General features: G+C 29.6%; 1 protein-coding gene across 7 annotated transcripts in view; it reads right to left on the bottom strand.

Moving 5' to 3' along the window:
• Window positions 1–1,016: 1,016 nt before the first annotated feature.
• Window positions 1,017–22,597, bottom strand: part of LOC132751790 (MAM domain-containing glycosylphosphatidylinositol anchor protein 1-like) — a 130,315-nt gene continuing 108,734 nt past the window's right edge. For 5 of the 7 annotated variants that reach the window (XM_060742030.1, XM_060742033.1, XM_060742045.1 and 2 more), the window contains exons 3-8: window positions 11,750–11,883; window positions 8,521–8,740; window positions 7,434–7,454; window positions 5,737–6,036; window positions 5,186–5,212; window positions 1,017–4,362 (exon numbers count right to left, since the gene is read on the bottom strand). In XM_060742030.1, the coding sequence (XP_060598013.1) occupies window positions 4,232–4,362; window positions 5,186–5,212; window positions 5,737–6,036; window positions 7,434–7,454; window positions 8,521–8,740; window positions 11,750–11,883 (833 nt within the window). In that variant the 3' untranslated portion in view covers window positions 1,017–4,231. The remainder of the gene's footprint in view (window positions 4,363–5,185; window positions 5,213–5,736; window positions 6,037–7,433; window positions 7,455–8,520; window positions 8,741–11,749; window positions 11,884–22,597) is intronic. The other 2 variants (XM_060742046.1, XM_060742054.1) reach the window with 2 other exon arrangements.

Here is a 22,597-nt window from a genome sequence, read left to right as displayed (position 1 = left end):
AAAAATGACAATTGTTCAGGATATAATATAAAAAAACTGTCTTAAACGTAAAAGAACAGCCCGTTTCACAAAGTCCCACACTTTCTATCATTTGATGAATGGATATTTATAGAAATCATTTTTATGGCAAAAGTTATTTTAATTTGTGTTTACTTTTACCTGAACAGTAACCATTGACTGAGCATAATGTCAATTCAATACGACAGTGTAAAAAATGCCAGGTGATCACTAATCGTGTATATATTTAAATCTTGCATAAAACAATTTTATATTGTATGGTCAAATTACGTTGGCATAAGGGGTCATCAGAAATATTTTATCTACCACATGCGCATGCAATAGCTACTACGAGCGCGCGCGTACATGTACGTAGTAGCTATCGTGTGCGCACTATATAGTAGCTATCGCGTGCGCACACAGTAACTATCGCTTGCGCATGTAATAGCTGCCGCGTGCGCACGTGATAGATAACATATTTCTGATGTCCTCTCTATGCCAACGTATCAAATTGATCGCAATGAAAAATCATTATAAATAACATGAAAACAAAACTTACACTTGTTGCAAACGTTTATTTTTAATTACAATAATATTTTATTTTTATCACCCGTATTGATCAGGTTTCGATTTACGTCTAACACAGAGAGTAATTCATTAATTTCTACATTCCCGGGAAGCTGTGGCACTTCAAATACTGACATTATACGGAATAGCACAAACATGCTCTGTGCAGAATCATCTAAGTTCAAAACGTCTTAAATTACTAGAACAATTTAGAACACTTTTGCTTTTATTTGTTTTTATGTTTGATGTTGCTTCAATGGAACTTATTTTCATTGCCGTTTATGAGCACACTTAAACAGCTTATTAATGTTTTCATTGCATTAAAGAATCTATTATTACATAATTCTACTCATGAAAGGGACTATTATGAAATGACATCATATCATTTTAGTGCAGCTAATTATTGTAACGACCATGAAAGAAAAACTTTTTTACAGAGACGAAACGAATGAGTGGTACAAACCCGTCTGGTGATAAACTAGTAGCAGCTTAATTATAGAGAAATTGAAGTTTACACTCATACGATCGTAAAGAAAGGTTTTACACTCTCATTTATTCAAAGCCCGTTAAATTTATGCTGTAAAGGCGTACCGTGACTTTAGAAATAAAAGTGATATAAATTTAAGAATATTTACAGTGAAAAAAGACGTTTTGTCGATAGTTTATGTAACATTTATACACTAATAAAAGTATAATTTGAAGATAAACAAAGAAATTTGTCGTGAAGAAAACATTCCTAACGTCGTTCTTAATATGTTCATTGTAAATTTAACGGATAGACTAATCTGCGATAACCAATTTAATTTTATTCAATTTCTTCCATATTTTGATGATGTTTTTTCATACATTTCTTCTTATTTTAGAATCACCAAGAAACACAATTTTAACTTTCTCATTTTATTAAAAATATTGAAATAGAAGACAATTTCCAATGTTTTTGAAAAATAAAACAACACATGTAGATTCTGGAATGGATAATGAAACACTTTAAAACTATTGAAATTACATATTGCCTAAACAGAAATTAGCCGAGGTCCTCTATAAAATATTTGATAAAATAATAAAGCTCTAGCTGTTAAGGCAAGACCTGACTCAAATACTTTAAAATATCTCATGTTTCAATAGTTCTTATCATGTGGGCTTTTTTAAGCAAATCCCCCAGTACAACCGCACTTTTACAGTTATATCTTCATGGTGAACTACCTCTCAAAATAGACCAGTCACAACATGTTGCACTTGTTTTTGAAGCTATTGCCTGCAAACGTATGTTTGTACTCCAGAATTTGCTGGGAAAAAAACCAAATACACGTATTTCTTATTCCGGAGTAAAATATTTGTAAACCACGTTAAAATGCACGGACGTTCACAAGAAACATCAGGTTCAAAGATATACTATTCTCAGATGCTATAATTTTAAATAATGTTTTTAATTCTACAAAGTCTCTTTGTAAATATCAGATAAATATTTTTTTACTTCACACAAAGTAGATATCTTATGTCTTAAACTCTACACACTATAGATGGACACAATAAGAATATATAGTGCCATTAAATACTGGCAGTTTTTTTCAAGAAGGGACTAACTTTACTTGACCTTTAATGGGTTATGCAGCTTCCCACACGCAGTTTGTACATTTTTATTAAAACTAAACATATTCAGAGAGAATTACATTGATATCATTTAATTTCTGGGATAAAAATATTTTACTCTAAGATGAGCTTAGTATATCTTTAATACATCCATTTTTACTCTAAGATGAGCATAGTATATCTTTAATATATCCATTTCATCTAATTCGTTATATTTAACGTGTTTTCACCTATTGTTACATTTTAATTTATTAAAAATGAATTTCATCCTTGTCAAAAATGTAATTATACATACGCATAATTTAATATCATTTATTAAACAGTAGAAAAAAAACCCATAATGTTACAACATTTTCAGCTGAGCTGTAAGGCGATTGTTCAATAATCTAAGCAGAAACTATAAGCAGTAGAAATATTTTCATTTACATCGTCATATCATTCTTGTTGTATAAAAAATGATAGGAAATTTTTATCTTAAGGTTAATAATAAAGTTACTGTAAAGAAATATTTGTGAAGACTTTAAAAAACTGCATTAATTAAAAAAAAACAATAAACTTAAAAATAATTATAGATTTCAACAAACTAACCTTATCAATATACAAAATGAATATTCGTCATGGTCAACATTAATTAACTTTAATTAATACTTACACAAAACATAACATGATCAAGAGAACAATAATCAAGAGCTGTTTATACCACAACAAACTCTCTTACTTATAAAATAAAACAATTCAAATTCAAGTGAAATAATATCAGCGAATGAACACATTATTTACAAATGAATGAAGTAATTCAAGTGTGTTGATTTGTTGTAGAAAGGAAACTTATGTTAACAAATAGACTTAAACGTCATAAAATCAATTACCATTGTTAAGATTGTATGATCTGTAAAAAAACTAAACAATTAGAATTATTCAAAACTGGACACGTTGCAGTCTGGATGAGTCAATTGTTGGTGTACATTGCAGCATTGTGTGTGTCTTTTTTTCTTCAAAAGAATCAACACTTAATATTTTTTTCTGTTACAGATCTATTCGAAAAAAAAAATCAACATAAGACATCGTTTGAATAGGAAAAGAAAGATATAACATATGGTAATTTTAGACGTAAATAATATGATTTGTGATATAATAACATATAAACGTATGTACTATTGATATTAATAAACAAGAGGACAAAAACAAACTATCCATAAGATACCATGCACTTGGTACACTTGCTTTAAGTCCAAATTCATAACATTTTTCTATCATGTGTTTTTCTTTAAATCTAAATAGTTAAAAACGGGAGGTTCTTATATACTTTACGGATGTAACATTGTTTTCCATGTACACTTTATACAAACAATGTCTTCTACTTACAAGTTAGGTCATTACATTCATTCATTCATCGTTGAAAATTGAAAAAAAAAAAAGAAAAACAAATGTTTGAAGAAATGATAATATTAAGATGTCTCATTTTGTAATGAAAAAATGAAGAGGTAATATTTAGATTTAAAATTAAATGGAAATAGATGGATAATTGTGACTGACGTATAATATAAATGAACCAATAAATGACAATAGATTTATGTTACTTGTAATACGGTAAGTCTTTTCAACTTAATATTTTAGATACATGATTCATCAGATGGTTGTATATGTTATACTGAAGCATGGTGTATAGAAATGTATGAATTGAACTAACGAACACTGACACAAAAATACCTTTGATGACAATGAACATGATTAAGATTTTATTGTATCAATCAGTAATATCATACGGAAAAAAGTCTATGCTCACTGGCCGTGTATTTCTCTCTTGGACATCATCCTCGCCAAGTCGAAATCAAATTGATTCATAAAACACAACAAAATAATCTTAAATGATATGCAATTCAGTTTTTACTGAATCCATTCACAGGTCAATTAATGCCATTTCAGACGTGTGTCTGTCTGCCAGCAGTCATTACTTCTCCTGAAGTCTTTTATCAAACTGAAACCACTTTTCAATACAAATCTCCATCCTTTTAAACCTAATCACGAAGGCACTGTGTAGCAAAAATTATCAACTATTATATCACATCTCCTTACTTCATCTCCAAACAAGGGCGATAATTGCAAATATAAGAACGAAAACAGCGTCTGCACGAGTCAATTTTGTTGCATTTTCAGGAACTGTGTTAAATTCACTTCTCTCACCATCTTGACCTTCATTTCCAGACACTGTAGGCAGAAATACAGAAAATACAAACATAATATTTGCATGTATCAAGAAGAAACTGTTATATTCTTTCCGGATAATTTATTCTTCGACCACACAGGGTTGTTGGTTATTTCAAAATAAAATCTTATCAAATAGTCACCCGTTTTTCACAAATGATTATTATCGATATTATCATAATCGATTACATTTTAATGAAAATCTTTTTTTAAACATTAACAATAATAATCCCACAGTTTTCGTTTCTGAAAAAAGGTTGAAGCTTTTTGTTTTAACTCTAATAATATTGATACCCTTACAAAGTCACATGATCAATATGAAAACTGCATTTATGGCTTTTTTGTGCTAGTTGTTCATGAAAATCGTGATTTACAGGCATAAAATTTGCTAATTTATTGCAACGGATTAAATATAATAGCAGAATAAAAAGCCTAAACTACTAAGAGCAATATATATATATGAATCTTCTAGCTTCATGAAAAATGGTGCACCTAGGATTATTTTACTTTTGATGGTACTTGCTATTATAAAAGTTCAAATCAATACCCTACGTGGGACGAAAACTGTTATTTTTCATACACCTTTTTTTCCTGAAATTTATCACTGCTTTATCATTATAGCATAGTTAAGGGAGAAGACAGTAATTTCATAAATACTGTAATAGGAATATAAATAGATTTTCAAAAAGTATAGCTTGGAAAGGAAGGCTTTTTCGTGCAGCTTATTTTCCCCCAACTATTTTGTCTATGTCTAGAATGTTTGATATTAAGCTTTTTATGGCTTTTAAGCTGTAATGTGAATGATGTAAAAAAGGTAGTAACTTACACCTCCTAGTTAAATTGTCTTTGTCAGCTGGAATAAAAAATAAGCAATGGTTTTAATTTATTAAATACGTTATTCGTTTCACTTAGTGAAGCTAAATCAGTAATCTACTTTCTGAAAGAAGATATTACATCATTTATTACTATAAATTTATTGATCAATATGACATTCTCACAGATTACTTCATGAATTTTTTATATACCTTATCGGCCCAATTAAAGTAGCAATAGAGAATACTTTTACAACCAGTAAAACTTTTGATAGTTTTCTGTAAATAAATAGGAATGTGATATGTTATATGTAGGCAGTAGTAATGTCACCAAGAAGTTCGACGTGTATCTATACAACTGCAAGGAGTTCATTGCATTTATCCTAGAAAAATAAGTGCTATATTTATCCTAGAAAAATAAATGTTTAAATTATACGATTATGTCCCCATAACCTCAATGATTTTAAACAAATTTGCAATTCTAAATAAATAAATCAACAGAAAATAAAATCTAGAGTTTAATTTAACAAAACAGAAAACAAAATTATCTAAAATATAATCTTACCATTTAAAACATGTACTTTTAAACTGTCAACTGTAAGGTCTGAACTTCTACACACATAATGTCCTTTGTCCTTAAGTTTACTATGGTCAATTATCAATTCACTTATGAAGTATTTGCCTTCAAATGATTCATGTTTTAATACTTCAACCCGGCCTTTCCATATAGGATTTGAAGGGTGTATTCGATTTCCTTCGTAGAACCAGTCCACAGCTTCCGGTGCACGACTTGCCCCAGTTGCGTTGCAAACCAAGTGGATTTTCTCCCCCTTGTTTACGAACTTCGTTCCAGATAGCTTCAACGCTGCGAAATGGAATGAAAATCCGTATAAAGCCATTTTGTAACCAACAATACAATTGTTTCTTGTACATTTTTGTAATTTGTAAAGTACATTGTTTTACACTTGTTAGAAATACCACAACCAAATGTTACTGAACATGTTAAAACGATTAATTTAAATATGATGTTTGATCAAAACGGAACAAATGAAAAAGTCGATTAACACATGACAAAACAATTGTTTTTTATTTAAACATGGACCTTTTTACTTCTTAAAGCAATTGTTTTGTTTTGTTTGATAGTATTTTGATTAAAAATATCTATGGTAAAAACAAAGCCGCGATCATCTCATAATAATATAAATAATATTATAAAAGAACCTCTTGAAATATTTCAACAGGTTACTGTGTTACCTATCTAGCTGAATGAAAAAGCTCTCTGAAAGGATACTCGTATGTGTAACAATATGCATCTTAAATAAATTATGAAAATAATAGATGCCATTTTATACTACTGTTGCTTACCTGCTAAAATCTTAACAGCGGAAACGATATTTTAATTCGAGATATTTTGAACATATGACACCAAATTAAATTTGACTTTAAAAGTTTTGGTAAATGTCTTCAATGTTACCTCATCGGTTTTCTATTTTGTCTGTTATTTATTTATCACACATAAAACACTTGTATATTTAAATAGGTTCTAGCTCTCTATATCAATATCAGTGAGAAAACCAATGTGAAGTGTCATAAAGGGTAAAGGTAAGGATACACAAATAAAGGTTTCCATCATGCTGTCGCTTGCTCAGATAGAAAACTAAGATACTATAAATTAATACATAAAAAATAAAATAGAAACAAACAATGTTGTAACAAAATGACACAAATAATAAATGAAAAAGACAGATTTCAATTCAATAAAAACATAAATGTTTGTTAATTTTGAAATAATCTATAATTCGATGAAAATCGAAGTTTATTTTCAGTATTGCACGTCGATCTCCTTGTTGACATGCACGCCAATGTGAAGAGGGGACGAGTATGTAGTACAACCGGCCTTCGGATTGTTTACACTATTCTGAATTCTCTCAATAAAGTATTCGCATTTGCAACAAAGAACATATGCTATCACAGTAGGCAATATATATGACACAATCAGGAAAGATGAATTTTTGGATTAGTATTGACAATGACTCTAATTTTGAATGTATGGATTCATAGACAAGATACATGTATCTATATTGCAATTACATCGCATTATATTTTAACAAAAGATGCAGAACACTTTGAAAAGAGTTAAATGATGCATTAAATGCAATGTTTTATCTCGTGCGAAGAGTTATAAAAGCACATATATATGATAAGAATGTGTTTTGTGACACCACCATTAAAAAGCACAACAATTATCAATCAAATACTTACCAGATCTTATCTGTGATCGGTCTGTAAAAAATCAAAGTGAAATTATTACCAAAAAAAACAACATTTAAGGGGCATTCGTACATCCCAGTAGCAACACACGGAAAACATCGAAAGTTGCTTCTCAAGCGAAGGAAAATAAATGTTTTAACAAATTACCACTTTGACTAAAAAGACAATTAAATTTTGTGATACGAATATATCACCACAGAAGTGTTGACGTGAACTACTCAAAAGTACAAAAAAGTTGTTAGAAGACAAAAGTCAATAAAATGTTCGAGAAAATGATGGTTGATTTAATATTTTTTCTTTTATGACTGTTTAAAATATATTTGTATCATAGTTTGGAGACCTTTCTGTTGAAAAAGTGTCAGAGTTAAATCGTATACATATACATGCACAGTGCGGTAACTGGAGTGCGGGTATCAGTTACCCGCACTCCAGATAATGCCCGTGGATTGGTTCATTTTTGCCGGGGTTTACATATTGTGACGGCAGAGAAAGGGAAAGGGGCAGAACTATCATATTCAAATGCTCGTTCATTGGTTATTTTTTTCTAGGGTTTCATATTATGACAACAGGGAACGTGTTGTCATGTTTGACTATGATACAAAAGAGAAAGAACACCAAAACACTCGGCAATCTGATTTATACTCGGGGGCTACGCCCCCTCGTACAAATCAGATAGCCTCGTGTTTCGGTGCTCTTTCTATTACTTATACACCATTTGTACTGGTGTGATAGAACATGATAAATACTGTAGCTAAATAACAAGACGCTTATGAAAACAAAAAATAAAATATATTAAGCATAAACTATAAAATAAACTATTTTATAACCTAATGTGCAGTATCTAAACTATAAACAAATGTAAACCCGTCTGAGCAAGCGGCATCTTCCATAAAATTGTTAGACACTAATTCCCAAGAATCTCCTGTTTCATAAAATTCTTTTGATCTTACATATTCTTTACTTCAAATCAGGAAACCATTTTTTTAAACTTAAATTTCTATAAAAGAACAGAAGCGTGTTGTCATTTACAATACCACATTGCTTGGACATATACAAAAATGATATTATATATACATACCTACTACATGGAGTGTGATATATTGAGCAATAAGGTGGTTTGAGGTGACCTGACATTCATATACTCCTGCATGTTGGGGTTTAACACTCTTGATTAATAAATCCCAACTACTACTGCTGTGGGTCATCGGTGAATGATCTACGGACATACCGTTGTCAGGTGAAAATGTCATTTCTCCAATTGTTAAAGGGTACTCCATGTTCATTCTCCGCCATACAACCTACAAGTTTTGCATGAACTTAACATTATATCATATTAATAGCAAACGTGATGATTCAAGCTTCATTATTTTTATTAGAGAATGTTTAAAACTACGTTTCAATACATATCATGTCTTATATTTTAATTCATTCGGCTTGACAATTTCTTCCTATACATTTATTAGGTATACTATGTAATGAAAATATACAAATTTAGATATAAATTGTTTTCACGCTACAAATAAGTCAGCTGATATATAGATATAGATATATAGATATTCGTAAAGTATAACAAGACTTACTAATAACTGACAATATTTAAAATACAACTTAGATAAATGTACAAAAAGTACAGTAAAATTTCTATAAACAACATAAAAAGTCAATTGTCTGGCTATTTGTTTCACTTGATTATCTACTGATTTTAATGGATATTTAAAGATCTCCTTTTTATTTTATATCAAAAACCTAATATGATCAGGCAAGGTTTTGAAGCGCACAATACTGTGTATCGTATGCTTTATTTGTATACAGATAAATTATCATTATTCATAAACGAGTGCACTGCTGCTACTTTGAATTAATTCTTAAACAAAATTCAAAAGTATGATAAGACATCGATTAAATCAGATTTCTAAAAAAATAAATTAGCAAGATTGTGTATTTGTCTTGTTCGGTACATAATATCGAACTACAAATAGCACGAAATACATTATTATATTAAATGGCACACACATAATGCACGAAGTTTAACATTGATATAAATTTTCACATTAAATACAACCGGAAGAAAAATTTGAAAATTGCCTTATTTTTTGTGACCATTCTCAATCTGTAAGCCGTGCTAGAGCAAGTTTTTATTTAAGCATTGGCAGGATATTAAAATTTTTCCTGCGAGTGTAAACATTTTGTTTTGCACAGCAAATGAATCATAAAAATACAAATACACACTAGGGATTCATCTAAATAATACGTGATAGTGCACATTGACACACGAACTAGGATATTGTAGAATACAAAACATCAAACTGTAGAACTATTTACATGAACTGCATACATGTATATATCATATTGTGTTGAATTTATTTTTCATGCTGTATATGTGCATTATATAATGGGTTTAAGTTTCGTGCTACTTACGCAAATCTAGCTAAATAAGGTTATACTGGATTTAAATATATACTTCTTTTAAAGGATTTAATAAAATATGTGTAAGGGTATTGAAATATTTTAAAAATGAAAATAGAAAAGTTAACTCACGCACGCGCAGGTTCCTGCTTTGCTTTTTTCACAATTATTAATATCGTTTTTACTGATGGTCCATGTTTACTTTAAAACTTAATTTGTGAATACAATATCGTATTAATATTATTGTACCATTCATTTGAACTTATTCTTATGGACAATGTCTGTTATCACGCTAGCTGGTTTGTTGAGTTATGACTTTGCAGTGCACAAAATGATAGATGATATTTGCATGTTTAATAAATGTTGTTGATACAACATCGATGATGACTTTAATTGACCATCGAGCTGTTTTAATGATTTAGGAGCAACGTATATAAGATTATGGATAAACCAGACATGTGTTGACTTACAACACAGTTCTCTCTAGATAACAAGAACTTCTTCACAACATGATCGGAAAATTATTTTATTGTTGCTTGTTGAACCATTAAAAAGTTAATTCATTTTTTCATGGACACTTCAACAGCAAGGTAAACATTATACACACCTGTTTTTATAATACACTTAGACTTTTTATTTATCTCAAAATATTCAATAATCCACAAGTAAAGCAATTGCCGCTCCGCCAGTATACAGCGCTTTCAACATATATTATCGTCACAAATCAGGGTACAAATTTATTTCTTCACTTTTAATGCATGCTATGAGTTTTCAATAAAATGATATAATATTGTGGGAGCGGATTTTGTCATGCATATGATAATATGTTTTGTCCAAGTGTAACTGCAAAGCTACTTACATATAAAACGTATGATGAGCAATGGTCAAACAGAAACAGTCTCCGCACTAACAAGACCATACATGAACATGAGTCGTAAATATTACACTCGACTACATGCAAGCAGCCTATTCGAACTTTCGTAATTTTAAAATAAAATTATTCAATAAAAGGAAAATTAGCTCCATAAAAATGCAACATTGCCATTTCCCCCAAGACTATTGTGATACCGGAATATATAATATGAAAATTTAATAATGAATATACATCTTAGTACAATATACAGACTGGTGTTGAAATAATTTTTAATTTGGCATTCAGGTATATAAGTTAAGCATTGCAATCATTTGACGACATATGTATATCATTATGTCCAAGCTGAATATCATTTTGAATTGGGAAATCAAACGAATTAGAACAATAAGGTTAATTTATATCTTAAACATAGCGGCAATATATACATGACAATTAAGAAATTCCATCTGTGTAAATAGGTTCGTACTTATTTCAATTTTAGAAGATGACAATTCACTAGCACAAAGTGATGTTACCAATGCTATATGTATGGTTATGCTCCTTTTTATATTGCGAACTAATTGATGATCTGTTGATATATCTTATTTCCTTTCCAAAACTATGACAATCTTTGCAATTAAGATACATATGAAGGACAGTAATATATTATCAGATGATTTATGCCAAAATAAATAACACTGAAATAATTTTGTGTAAAACGTTTCTGCAAATAAACTTATTTTCCAACAAGTTCTCATATGCTACTTGCTGAGATCAAAACATCGTCTAGTCTTGGTCGATATAATCTCTTTATCGGCTTTGAAAATAGTATATTTGTCTACATTTACTTATGTATATAAACACCAAAACTAGATAAAAACAACGTTTCTTTTTAATCTGAAGGAGTTTGTTTGGTTCAAAATCGTATATATACATATATTGAAACTTGAAACGAATTAATATGAATTGTTAATAAAGGTGATGTGACCAAAATAGACTTTGTTTTGACCTTACAAAAATAAAATACACAAGACAATACGTAGCCTACCACGTTTACCATTTTCGGTCCAAGATTCGCCACCCGACATTTTAATCTAGCAAGATCTCCTTCGTGGACCGTTATATTATTTTCGGTGTTAAGAAAGTATGGCTCACCGTCGGTTTTCGTGCTGTAACTTGTCCCTGAAAAATAATAGCACTTTGAATCGATTGCCGTTGAGAAGATATCAATAAGAAAGCTTATTAAGAAATTTAACAAATTGAAATAAAACGAATAGCAAAAACACAAAGGTCCCTGAAAACAAGAGCAATATAAAGTGATTGAAGGTAATGCTCTTTCTAAGATTATTATACATTTTAAGATTAGAGTTTGGGAAACGATAACAGAGCGATATTGAACGGTTTCAACATGAGTATGTATATAAACAGTAGATACGCACAGAGTATAGACTATATTTAAATAAAATATGAGGAACAAAAATAAAATTGGAAATAACACTGTAGTATTTAAATCTATAGGAAATCCAGTCAATATAAACTTCTACAAATTGTAAATAAAACACAAATCTATTCGATCAATAAAATCCGGGATGAAGTGAAACAATGTCTAGAGTTAATTTACTTTTAGCGTTTGGCAGTCTTAAACTTACTTAACAGTTGCTTGAAATAACATGTGGATGAGAAGATGATGATATTTAAATAGAATTTATTGAACATAAATAGATATATTAAAATGCTATTTTTTTTAATTGTTTATGGCCCATAACTATTTTTTTCAGTCAATTATTTTAACCAATTTTTTTATGATTTCAATTTACAAATATCATGATTTTTGGACAACAGACAAAATCACCGTCTTCAACAAAGAGGTATAAAACTGTGGCTTTATACCTAACTACTCATTAAGTACAAAATTTGATAAAATTATACAGTATTGGTTGGATAGAAACCAAATGGCATCTTTCATGCTCAAGATTTGGGCAACCGTTGTGTTTGGAAATCGTTTGCATAATTAAAAACGAGTGTTATAAGCGAGCAGATGAAAATTTGATAGTTTGTTGTACTGACCATTTCAAGTCATCAAGCAATTTCATACAATTTATTTATTTCTCATTTCATTCTTATATATGTAAGGAAATTTAAAAAGAATTGAAAAGCTAATTAACACATTTCCTTAAATACAAGGGATAAGAATTGAACTTCCGAAGAAAATATTGTTTTGTCATGAACATGTTTGAAAGAGATATTTAAAATGTGTTATGGTGGTATTTTTTTTAAAGGGTTAAATGTTTACATTGTTAAATTCCAAGAAGAGAAAGCATATCTCCTTAAACTATTTGCAATTGTCAGGAAATATACATTTATTCATACAATGTCGGTACAGAATATATTTTCGTCTAATTCTTAGCCAGTTATGTCTATTATGGTACATTCAATTTGATAGTTTATGCACACAAGAAACAAGGCAAATTATGCAATATACAGTTCACATAACGTATTTGTCTATTCACTGATCAAACGTCTAGTTAATGCAGACATAATGCAGACAATGCCGACTCTACATTTGGCAAAATTCTTGCTTTGCAGACATGCGTGAAGAAACAGAAAAAAAATACTGCAAATTATATGCGGTCATACTATTAAATCGTCTGAATATTTCGTCAAGAACAAATGTTACATTGTTACAGTCATTATCACATAAAATAAATAAGACAAACGACATAAAAATATGATTGCATATTTCATTCAAAATGAAACAAGAATTACAACACTATATTATACAAATATGGATTTTTTAGCTGTTGAATATGATGTGATATGTACTGAAAAAATTAATATTGACCGAGGCGATAGCCTCATATTCAACTGCTAAAAAGTACATATCTGTTTTATTATATAATTTATAAATAGCTTATATAGGGCTTATCACATCTGCCATTGCATACAACGGAAATCATTATTTTTCAGCTTGTCTACTGTTTCCATAATTTGGCCCTTTCCATTGGCATGCTAATCCCTATTTTTCTTAAAAATGAAAAACAGTAACTAAAATAGACTAATTTGACTCTTATGTACACCCAACTCAACGTTTCTTCAGAATAATAACAACAAACTTGGCGTGACGTCACGCCAAAGTCTCGCGTCTTTTAGGGATTTCCAGAAAGTCTATTTTTAGAAGAAAAACCAATCAGGGAAAGGCATTTCAAAGCTATTTATAGATTATATAATAAAAGCCTTTATTGAAACATAGCAAAGTTCATTAAATACAATTATTTTCTATTTTAAATCACTGACCATCCTCGACAATTGAATTTGTCAAGTATTAGCAATTTAACAACAATGCCACTGTTTCTGCCAGTGACATATTCTCACATACTGATACATATTACAAACAAATTAGGAACTAACAGTTTCTAATAGTGTTTCCATTAAAACTTCAAATGTTTTACATGAATATTGTAAATATTATATTCCAGAATGTTACTATTGACTTGTTCAAATTTATAAATCTCTTCATAATTGATTCTGTGTTCGTCAATTAATATATCCGTTAATTAATTTTCAGTAAAGATCAAAATTGTCCAAGTTTATAATTATAATTGAAATTAACAGCATTATATAAAAAACTAACAAATGATACTTATTAAGTATGACATGTATTTTGATTTGCCGAACTTTAAATACCAAATGCTGAATGCATTTTACGAGGAGCGGATTTAGTTTAACTAAAATAGTATTTATTTTACAAAAAGAAACCCATGACTTTAAAGATAATCCTTTATGCTTAGCGAGTATTTGAAGAAACTATATATATATATATATATCTAATAAAATTTAGAAAAAAATCTATAATTTGCCGTATAAAATAAAACACACTAATTTGAACTAACCGTAGCTTTCGGCCTTTCTCAGTGGCATTTATTATATATTTGTATGTACATTACATGCCGGTAAATAAGGCCAAAAATTACTGCAAGTTAGCGTTTTAAATAGTAGAATTTATATATGATATGAGAGGTCATAATAAATTCCCATTATATTATAAATCCTTTCAAAATAATCAAAACAGAACAGAAATTTTATTAAAGACTTAAGCATACAGCTCATCGTCATACATACAATAATACACACAAATCATATAAATTATAAATAAACTTTACAACAAATATTTGTCTAAATTCAACAGTTGAGAGTGATCTGAGTAAGCATGTTATTAAAGTACATATATCTTTCATAGGAATATTATGACGTTGTTATAATAATAACAAAAAAGATTTATAAGTTATTTAATTGGTCAGTTCTCTGCCTAAAGCATTTAATACAATAAATTGCAAGATTATGTAGAGTCTTTTTACATTTTGAATTTAGCAGTTCTATAAATTTAAACATACTAGGACGTGTATAGTAGAATCTAGGAATATATTTTCTCCTGTTTTCATGATAAAAAGGGCAAACTAAAACAAAGTGGAATTCGTCCTCGATATCATTTGAATTGCAAATTACACATTAACGACGATTCCTTTCAATATTGTTATGTCGACCAGTTTCAATATGCAGGTTGTGTGAATTTAGTCTTAATCTAGCAATAGCATTTCTGTATCTAGGAATATCAACAATAGTGAGGTATTCAGAACGATTAAAAATAGACTTAATATGTCTATACAAAAATAACGAACTGCATGTCTGAACATGGTATAAATACATCTATATTAACTGACTCTGGAAATTCCCAGACATCACAAAATCCGGCATTTAGTAATAAAACACGTATTTTCGACGACCAATTAACAGTAGCAGTATTATGAAAAATGTCTAGTCTTTAGTCTGTAACAATAGTTCTGATTATACAGTTTTCCATTTTTCGACCATAAAATTTTAAAAAATATTTAACAATTCGAACATATCTATTAATGTACAATGGGAATCTGCCCAGTTCTGCATACATAGATAATATATTTGTTGTTCGTTTTACATTAAACAACCATTTACAAAAATTTTTATGAACCCGCTCTAAATTCTCAGCCTTTAAAAAGCCCCAGACTTCGCAGCCATAATTCATTACTGACAATACGTAAGCATCAAACAAATTAAACATTATATTTACAGGTACATTCATACCACGTGTTAGCATCAAACAAATTAATTCATTGCCTTTATTCCATTCCCAGCCAAAGTTTTCGTTGCATCGTTAAACAAAAAAACAACCCCTAAATAATTGAAGGAACTAACAATTTCTATTTCTTTTCCAGCAAATGTCCATTTATAACAATCACTTATTCTACCACCCTTCCTAAAATAACAATTTAAGTTTTCTTCAATATTGACAATAAGATTCCATTTTTTACAATAAGTTTCTAAATTATTAAGTGAGTCTTGTAAACCTTCTTTTGTTTCAGAAAACAATACAGCATCGTCTGCAAACATTGATAAATACATAGATAATTGGTCCAGGGTAATACCTGCACTGCTACTTTGCTGTAGATGCATTTCTATATCATTCAAAACATGGAAAATAGTATCGGGGAAGTTATCTCCCCTTGCAAAAGTCCTAAGTTACATTCGAAAAAAATCTGATAGAGAATTCGTATGACTTACACATAACTTGACACTGTCATACATTGATCGTAAAATAACAAACAATTTGCCATCAAAGCCTGAGTTAATAAGCTTATACCATAAACAGCTTCTATCAATCAGGTCGTATGCCTTTTTATAATCAACAAAACAACACATTTAAAAGGATTTATTCTTCATCTGCTTTTCAATAAGTGAATTCAATATAAAAACAGCATCAACTGTGCTAAATCAACATAATTATGTAAATGCTTATAGTTTATTGCAGGTTGCAATGAGGCTATTAACCCGAAATATTTTTCGAATGGATATCTTTAAGAAACTATATTGTGTCTGTGAATAATCTTTATGGTTATGTTTCAAGACATGACGTGTTGTTAATAAGTCAAAATAGTTCAGTTTTAGCATGAATTCATCCTTAAATGTATGAATTTAAATATTTAGAAAATTTGATACCAATTTAAAACGCTAACTATTGCAAACTAAAATGTTGGAAATATTAAAATTATATTAATTTAAAAGACTTTCTTAAAATTTATGTTTCCATGACATGTAAAGTTTATGTTTTAGTGACAATTTTAATCGAGCATGACATGCAATCGTGGATGAAACCAACTGTGTATTGACTTTCAAGCATAAGTCATTTATTTAATAGAAAAGTTCTGACATTCAACTTCAGAATCATATTATTCAGCTGTAGCATTCCACCATGTGTCAGAACATTTTAAGATTAATTCATCTTTATGAATGCAATGCGATGTCGCAATATATCTACGAGTAAATCTTAATCATATCTGCTTGTAAGAGAAAAAGAAGTTAATAAGTTGTATACAAATATAGTAAAGATGCCTTACCATTATTTCCAAAGTTCCAAATATTTGTTATAGTTACATAAAGTGTATAAAGCTATACATCTGCTGCCTGTAGTTTACAAAATAATCATTTGAATTTTTAAAAATTATTATTCTAAAATACTTGTATGACATAAATATTTTTTTATTTTTTTTAATTTCCATCAAAGCGAATGACACATGCATTGAAACCAAACATTTATAACTGCACAAAAATTTAACTTATTAATTTACGTAAAATATTCATGTGTTTTAAATAACAGATACACTCTATGTTTCGAGAATCGGACATAAGAAAAAAGAAACAACATATTTTTACCGTTCATAATTTTTATATAAAATATTAAATAGAAATCATATAGCCTACATGTACCTTTTCACTAGTGAACATTTCATTTAGAATCATATATATTTCTATGGAGGGTGATTAAAATGTCTTGCATGATATTGTGTTAAATATATTCACATGAATGTTTAAAAAAAAAAACATAAAAGAAAAAAAAATGTTTGCGACAAGTCAACGTTTCACAAATTTGTCAACTGAATTATGTAAGTTTTAATATAGAAATCAACTCCAGTTTCAATTTAAAAATGTAATTATTTTATTTGAAAAATATACAACGTTTCGACTCAAAAGTCTTCATCAGGTATACTTTGTTTACAGGAAATGACGTCAACGTCATACGACGTCAAAATGTAATACATAATTTGGCGTAAAAATGTTATATGTAGGATCTTTATAAAAGATACAAAACACTGGTAAAGATGCAGTAAAAAGCAATGTAAAATAAGAAAACCAGCATAAACTACATATTGACATGAAATTAGTTTTAAGTCATATTAAGCAAAAAAAAAGAAAATACAATTTTTATAAAAAAAAAATAAATAAATAAAAAAAAAATAAAAAAAAAATAATTGGCAAAGATTATTAAAAGAAACTTCATGGATGTATAAGCTAGGTACAATTATTCCTGATGGCATGAATTCCAAAATACTTTATTAATTTTGTAGATTATAATTCTTCATTTAATACTTTTATTTTTTTATTTTTTTTTTTTTTTATTTATTTTTTTTTATTTATAAAAATTGTATTTTCTTTTTTTTTGCTTAATATGACTTAAAACTAATTTCATGTCAATATGTAGTTTATGCTGGTTTTCTTATTTTACATTGCTTTCAACTGAATTATGTAATACGATATATGTATATACATGTATACATCTTACTACATCATGCCTGTTTCTGATATAGGTCATAAACTATGTTAAATTAATAAAGATTATAGTGATGGTATAGTAAAGCCCCAGTCACATTAGAGGTCACAACCAGTGAAGACCAGTTCACGATCACCAGTGACCTCTGGTCGCGGACAATCTTTACAACGTCTTAAGACGGTCATCGGTGATCTTTGACAGTCGCAGGTTATCTTATTTAGGTCCCACGACCAATTTCAGTCGTAGAGAGGTTTTTGAGCTTGCACAACAACCTCCCTGCGACCAAACAGGTCGCAAGTGATCTTATAAGGTCTTAGGCTGTCGCACGATAATCGTTCGGAAGTGCGACAATCTTACGACAGTCTATACAAATTGCCACTAGTCACTGATAATATTGAGTAACCTTGAGTTATCGTGCGATGGTCGTAGGACAAGTTGTAGGTGATTGCATGAGAGGTCACGGGTAGTCGTAAGTAATCCCACACAATCTTGAGACCATCGTACGTTTGCTTATGACCTGTCGTGCGATTGTCAATGATGACTTGTCTTACGATAGTCGCAGAAGTAAATTTATCTGTGCAAAAATGGTTTTGGTCGCAGACAATCGCTGATGATTGTAAGTTTTACAAGTCGCCGGTGGTCGCAAGTAATCGTAAGCTCTAGTGTGACTGGGGTTTAACATAAATAGATATGTACCGACATAACTTTTTAATCATTAAGAAGCAATAGTCGATATTGTGTTGCAGTAAAACCTACTTGTAATAAAATAGATTCACTGCTATAAAAAATCATATGATACACTCATCTCTTGTCATCTCTTGTTCCAACATTGAAATTGCTTGTTAAGATTGGAATTTATTATTTCTTTCACAAGGAGTTCTTATCATTATAATACCCATCATTGCTTAATTTGAGTTGCAAATAAATTGAACTTGAATTTGATGTGTTCAGTACATTCAAGTGAGAAGAACTTCCTTGCTAATAAAATATATGTACAATGTACAATAACTAAGTATGCATTTTCATCAGTAGAATTAGAAATGTTATGCATCTTAATTAAATACTTAAGAAACATGAGCTTCGTATTTATCATACAAAACAGTAGTAAAGGTGTGTCACATTAAACACAAAAAGGTAGATCTTAAAATGGACACTATAATAAAACTTATATAACCACGCGTTTATTCCAAAACCCTCTCTTATATGTTAATAACAACGGATCATAAACAGTTAAGTTGTTAACGCTGTACATCTCTACAAGCAAAGGTGTCATTTATAACAGACCTGTCAAAATAGATTCCAGCGAGAACCAAACATTACAGCTAAGTCCTAATGGGAAGTGACATTACAAGATATTTGGGAGCCAACCATTGTAATCAATATTATACTTTGTTCTAATTTTCTCATAGAGCTATTTCTAAGACGACTTATAGATACTCGTATATACATGAAAAGGTAAAAAAAAACAGCTTCATGGGCCAGTAAACCTGGACCGGAAAATATACACTCATTTAGATTGATATATGAAACATGCTTGCTATTCTTGTTTTAATTATCTTAAAGCAGCTGTCTAATTACATAATATCCAAATAGTAATGAAATGACCCTATGTGCACGCAATTGTTGCTGGAATTTTACCTGTTTCCGCAAATGTTCATGATCTAAATAGACTAGAGATTACCAATATAACTTAAACAGTAAATGTACAGAAAGTTCTTATAATACCTTACTAAGTTAGCAAACAATCGTACAAATTGTACAAAGACGTAAATCGAATGCAAATAGGAAAGTACGGGAAAAACAATAAAAATTACCAACAATAATTGTCAAGTAATATTTCCAGTTTTTACGATAATTCAATAGTAAATTTGAAGAACAAAAAATTGCTTTCTGAAAGTAAAACAAGAGAAAATATTATCACTAATGTTTCAGCTGGGACTAACCTTCTTTTTCTTCCCCATTTGATAGAAAACCAAGAAACGATAAAATCAGATAAACGAATTAAACCGGTTTCCCATTGGACATGAGATGACAAATAAATGTTTTTCATGACTCCAAATTACATTTTTATACTTCTAGCAATTTCACTTAGTTGACTTTTCTGTCTGTATATATGTAGCAGTAATTACATGTGATAGGCGGACAACCATACGTGATTAAATTACTAGTTAGATTTATGCATACATCGAATGACATTCTTTGAACAAAAATATAATTTTATTAAGTACATGACCAACTATCACAGTACATGAACGTAGTTAATGCTAGTTTCCGAGTATGCATATTTGCATACAGTTCTATTATAACTCAAGTCGAAGAGACATATAAGTAAGGCTTTTATACAATGTGTGTTAAATAGTAAAATTCAATGCAAAAGCTACCTTTATAGCTCAAAGTTTACAATAAAAATCTTAAATATTAAAATGATATATAAAGCAACCAAAAGTGTCTTGTAAAACATTTAAACAAGTTAAAATATATAACAGATGTAATCTGTATTTAATATTATACATTTCTGTACAATCTGTGACGGTTTTAATACAATAAATCCTTAAATAACAGTTAATCTTTCACGAACATGAAATCGGAAACACGTGAGAGTCGAACTTGTAAAAATGCTTTCTGCAGACCTTGTACTCATATATTAATATTATATTTAATTATAAAATATGTAGTTTAGTGATTCAATTATTATCATTATAACAGCTCCACAATCATCCGACAGGATTTGACAGCAAATAATTCAAATGAGCCGTGCCATGACAAAACCAATGTAATGCGTTTGCGACCAGCATGGATCCAGGCCAGCCTGCGCATCCGCGCAGTCTGATCAGGATCCATGCTGTTCGCTATCAGTTTTCCTGCTTGTAATAGGGTATGTAAGCGAACAACATGGATCCTGATCCTGCGCTGGTCTGGAACCATGCTGGTCGCAAACCCACTATGTTGGTTTTGCCATGACGCGGCTCAAATGAGAGTGAGCCTCATATGAACCTCTAAATTGAGCACTAGTTAAAAGTCTTTGAGAATTTCCACTTATCCAGATGCACTATCACCCTCATATATGAAAGCCTCAGTAAGTCACTCACATGGTAGGTTTACAACTTTTTGAACATTCAAAGCTTTACTTAATTGAGAATATAGAGACGTATCTGTATTTCGTTCAAGCATGTATCATGTATGTCAAGTATGTCAAGTAAAGTTAAATAATTTGTATTCACATAAACATTTATTTATTGTCTATCAAATTAGTTTGATACGTTAATGAAATACATATTTTTTCCCATTTATTGATATATAATTTGTTTTAATAATGCACTTTACATACATTGTAAACATTATTAACTTGAACAATAATTAGGATGTACGAATGCCGTATGTGTGTTCTTTGAACTGTGCAATATACTTGTGTATCTGTTGATTTTCAATCATAACCCAGTGTCTTCATTCATCATGTCAGACATATTCTTTATTAAAAGTAGTTTTCTACATCATCATTATCACCATTGTCTTTGTAGTTATGGTTTATGAAACAGATCTTACAATTTTTACGGAACAAACTTACAGGTAAAAAACAAGTAATGGGTAATAAGTAATAGTTTTGCATAGCTAAGTGTGTTTATATCATTAGCTGTGAAAGCAAACCTGCTTCTGTACCGAGCTCACGTCATACCATATTGCAAAATTAACTAATTTTCTTTAGTTCGTTTTTTCTCTGACCTATTTTTTCTTTGTTTAAATTGAAAAAAAAATATTAAAGGATATTGAATAGCTTTTTAAAAAAAAAAGAAACAAGAAAGCAGAAATAGCTAATGAGTTAATTTCATACACAATTTAATAGGAAATTATCAGTTTTATAATTATAATAGTTATATATGTGTATGTATCGTAACACATAGTGCATAAAGTTCATGAACATATACGAACAGACGAGCATAAATGGTCAATTATTCAAGCATTTAGCTGATTAAACATCAAGTTATGAAATATTAAAAAGAAATAAATTGTTTTCCTTCTCATATTTTATTGTTAAAAGTATATGTTATTTAAAAATAGATAAAAGAACAATATATACAGTGTAAATAACCCATAAGTTTGTGGGTAACAGTATAGAACCATTTGAGGAGTAAACTGTTGCCCGAGATTTTGGCAATCTTTTTATCAGGGATGGTATTTGTACTGTTACAAACAGCTATGTCTTATTTATTTTAATACCCCGAACAAATAATGTAACGATCTGAAATTTTCAACTTAATC

This window comes from Ruditapes philippinarum, unplaced genomic scaffold, assembly GCF_026571515.1.
Source record: "Ruditapes philippinarum isolate M1 unplaced genomic scaffold, ASM2657151v2 ctg297_1_1_1_1, whole genome shotgun sequence".
NCBI classification, from domain to species: Eukaryota; Metazoa; Mollusca; class Bivalvia; order Venerida; family Veneridae; genus Ruditapes; species Ruditapes philippinarum.
Note: the sequence above shows the minus strand (reverse complement) of the source record. Positions and strands in the feature narration are given on the sequence as shown.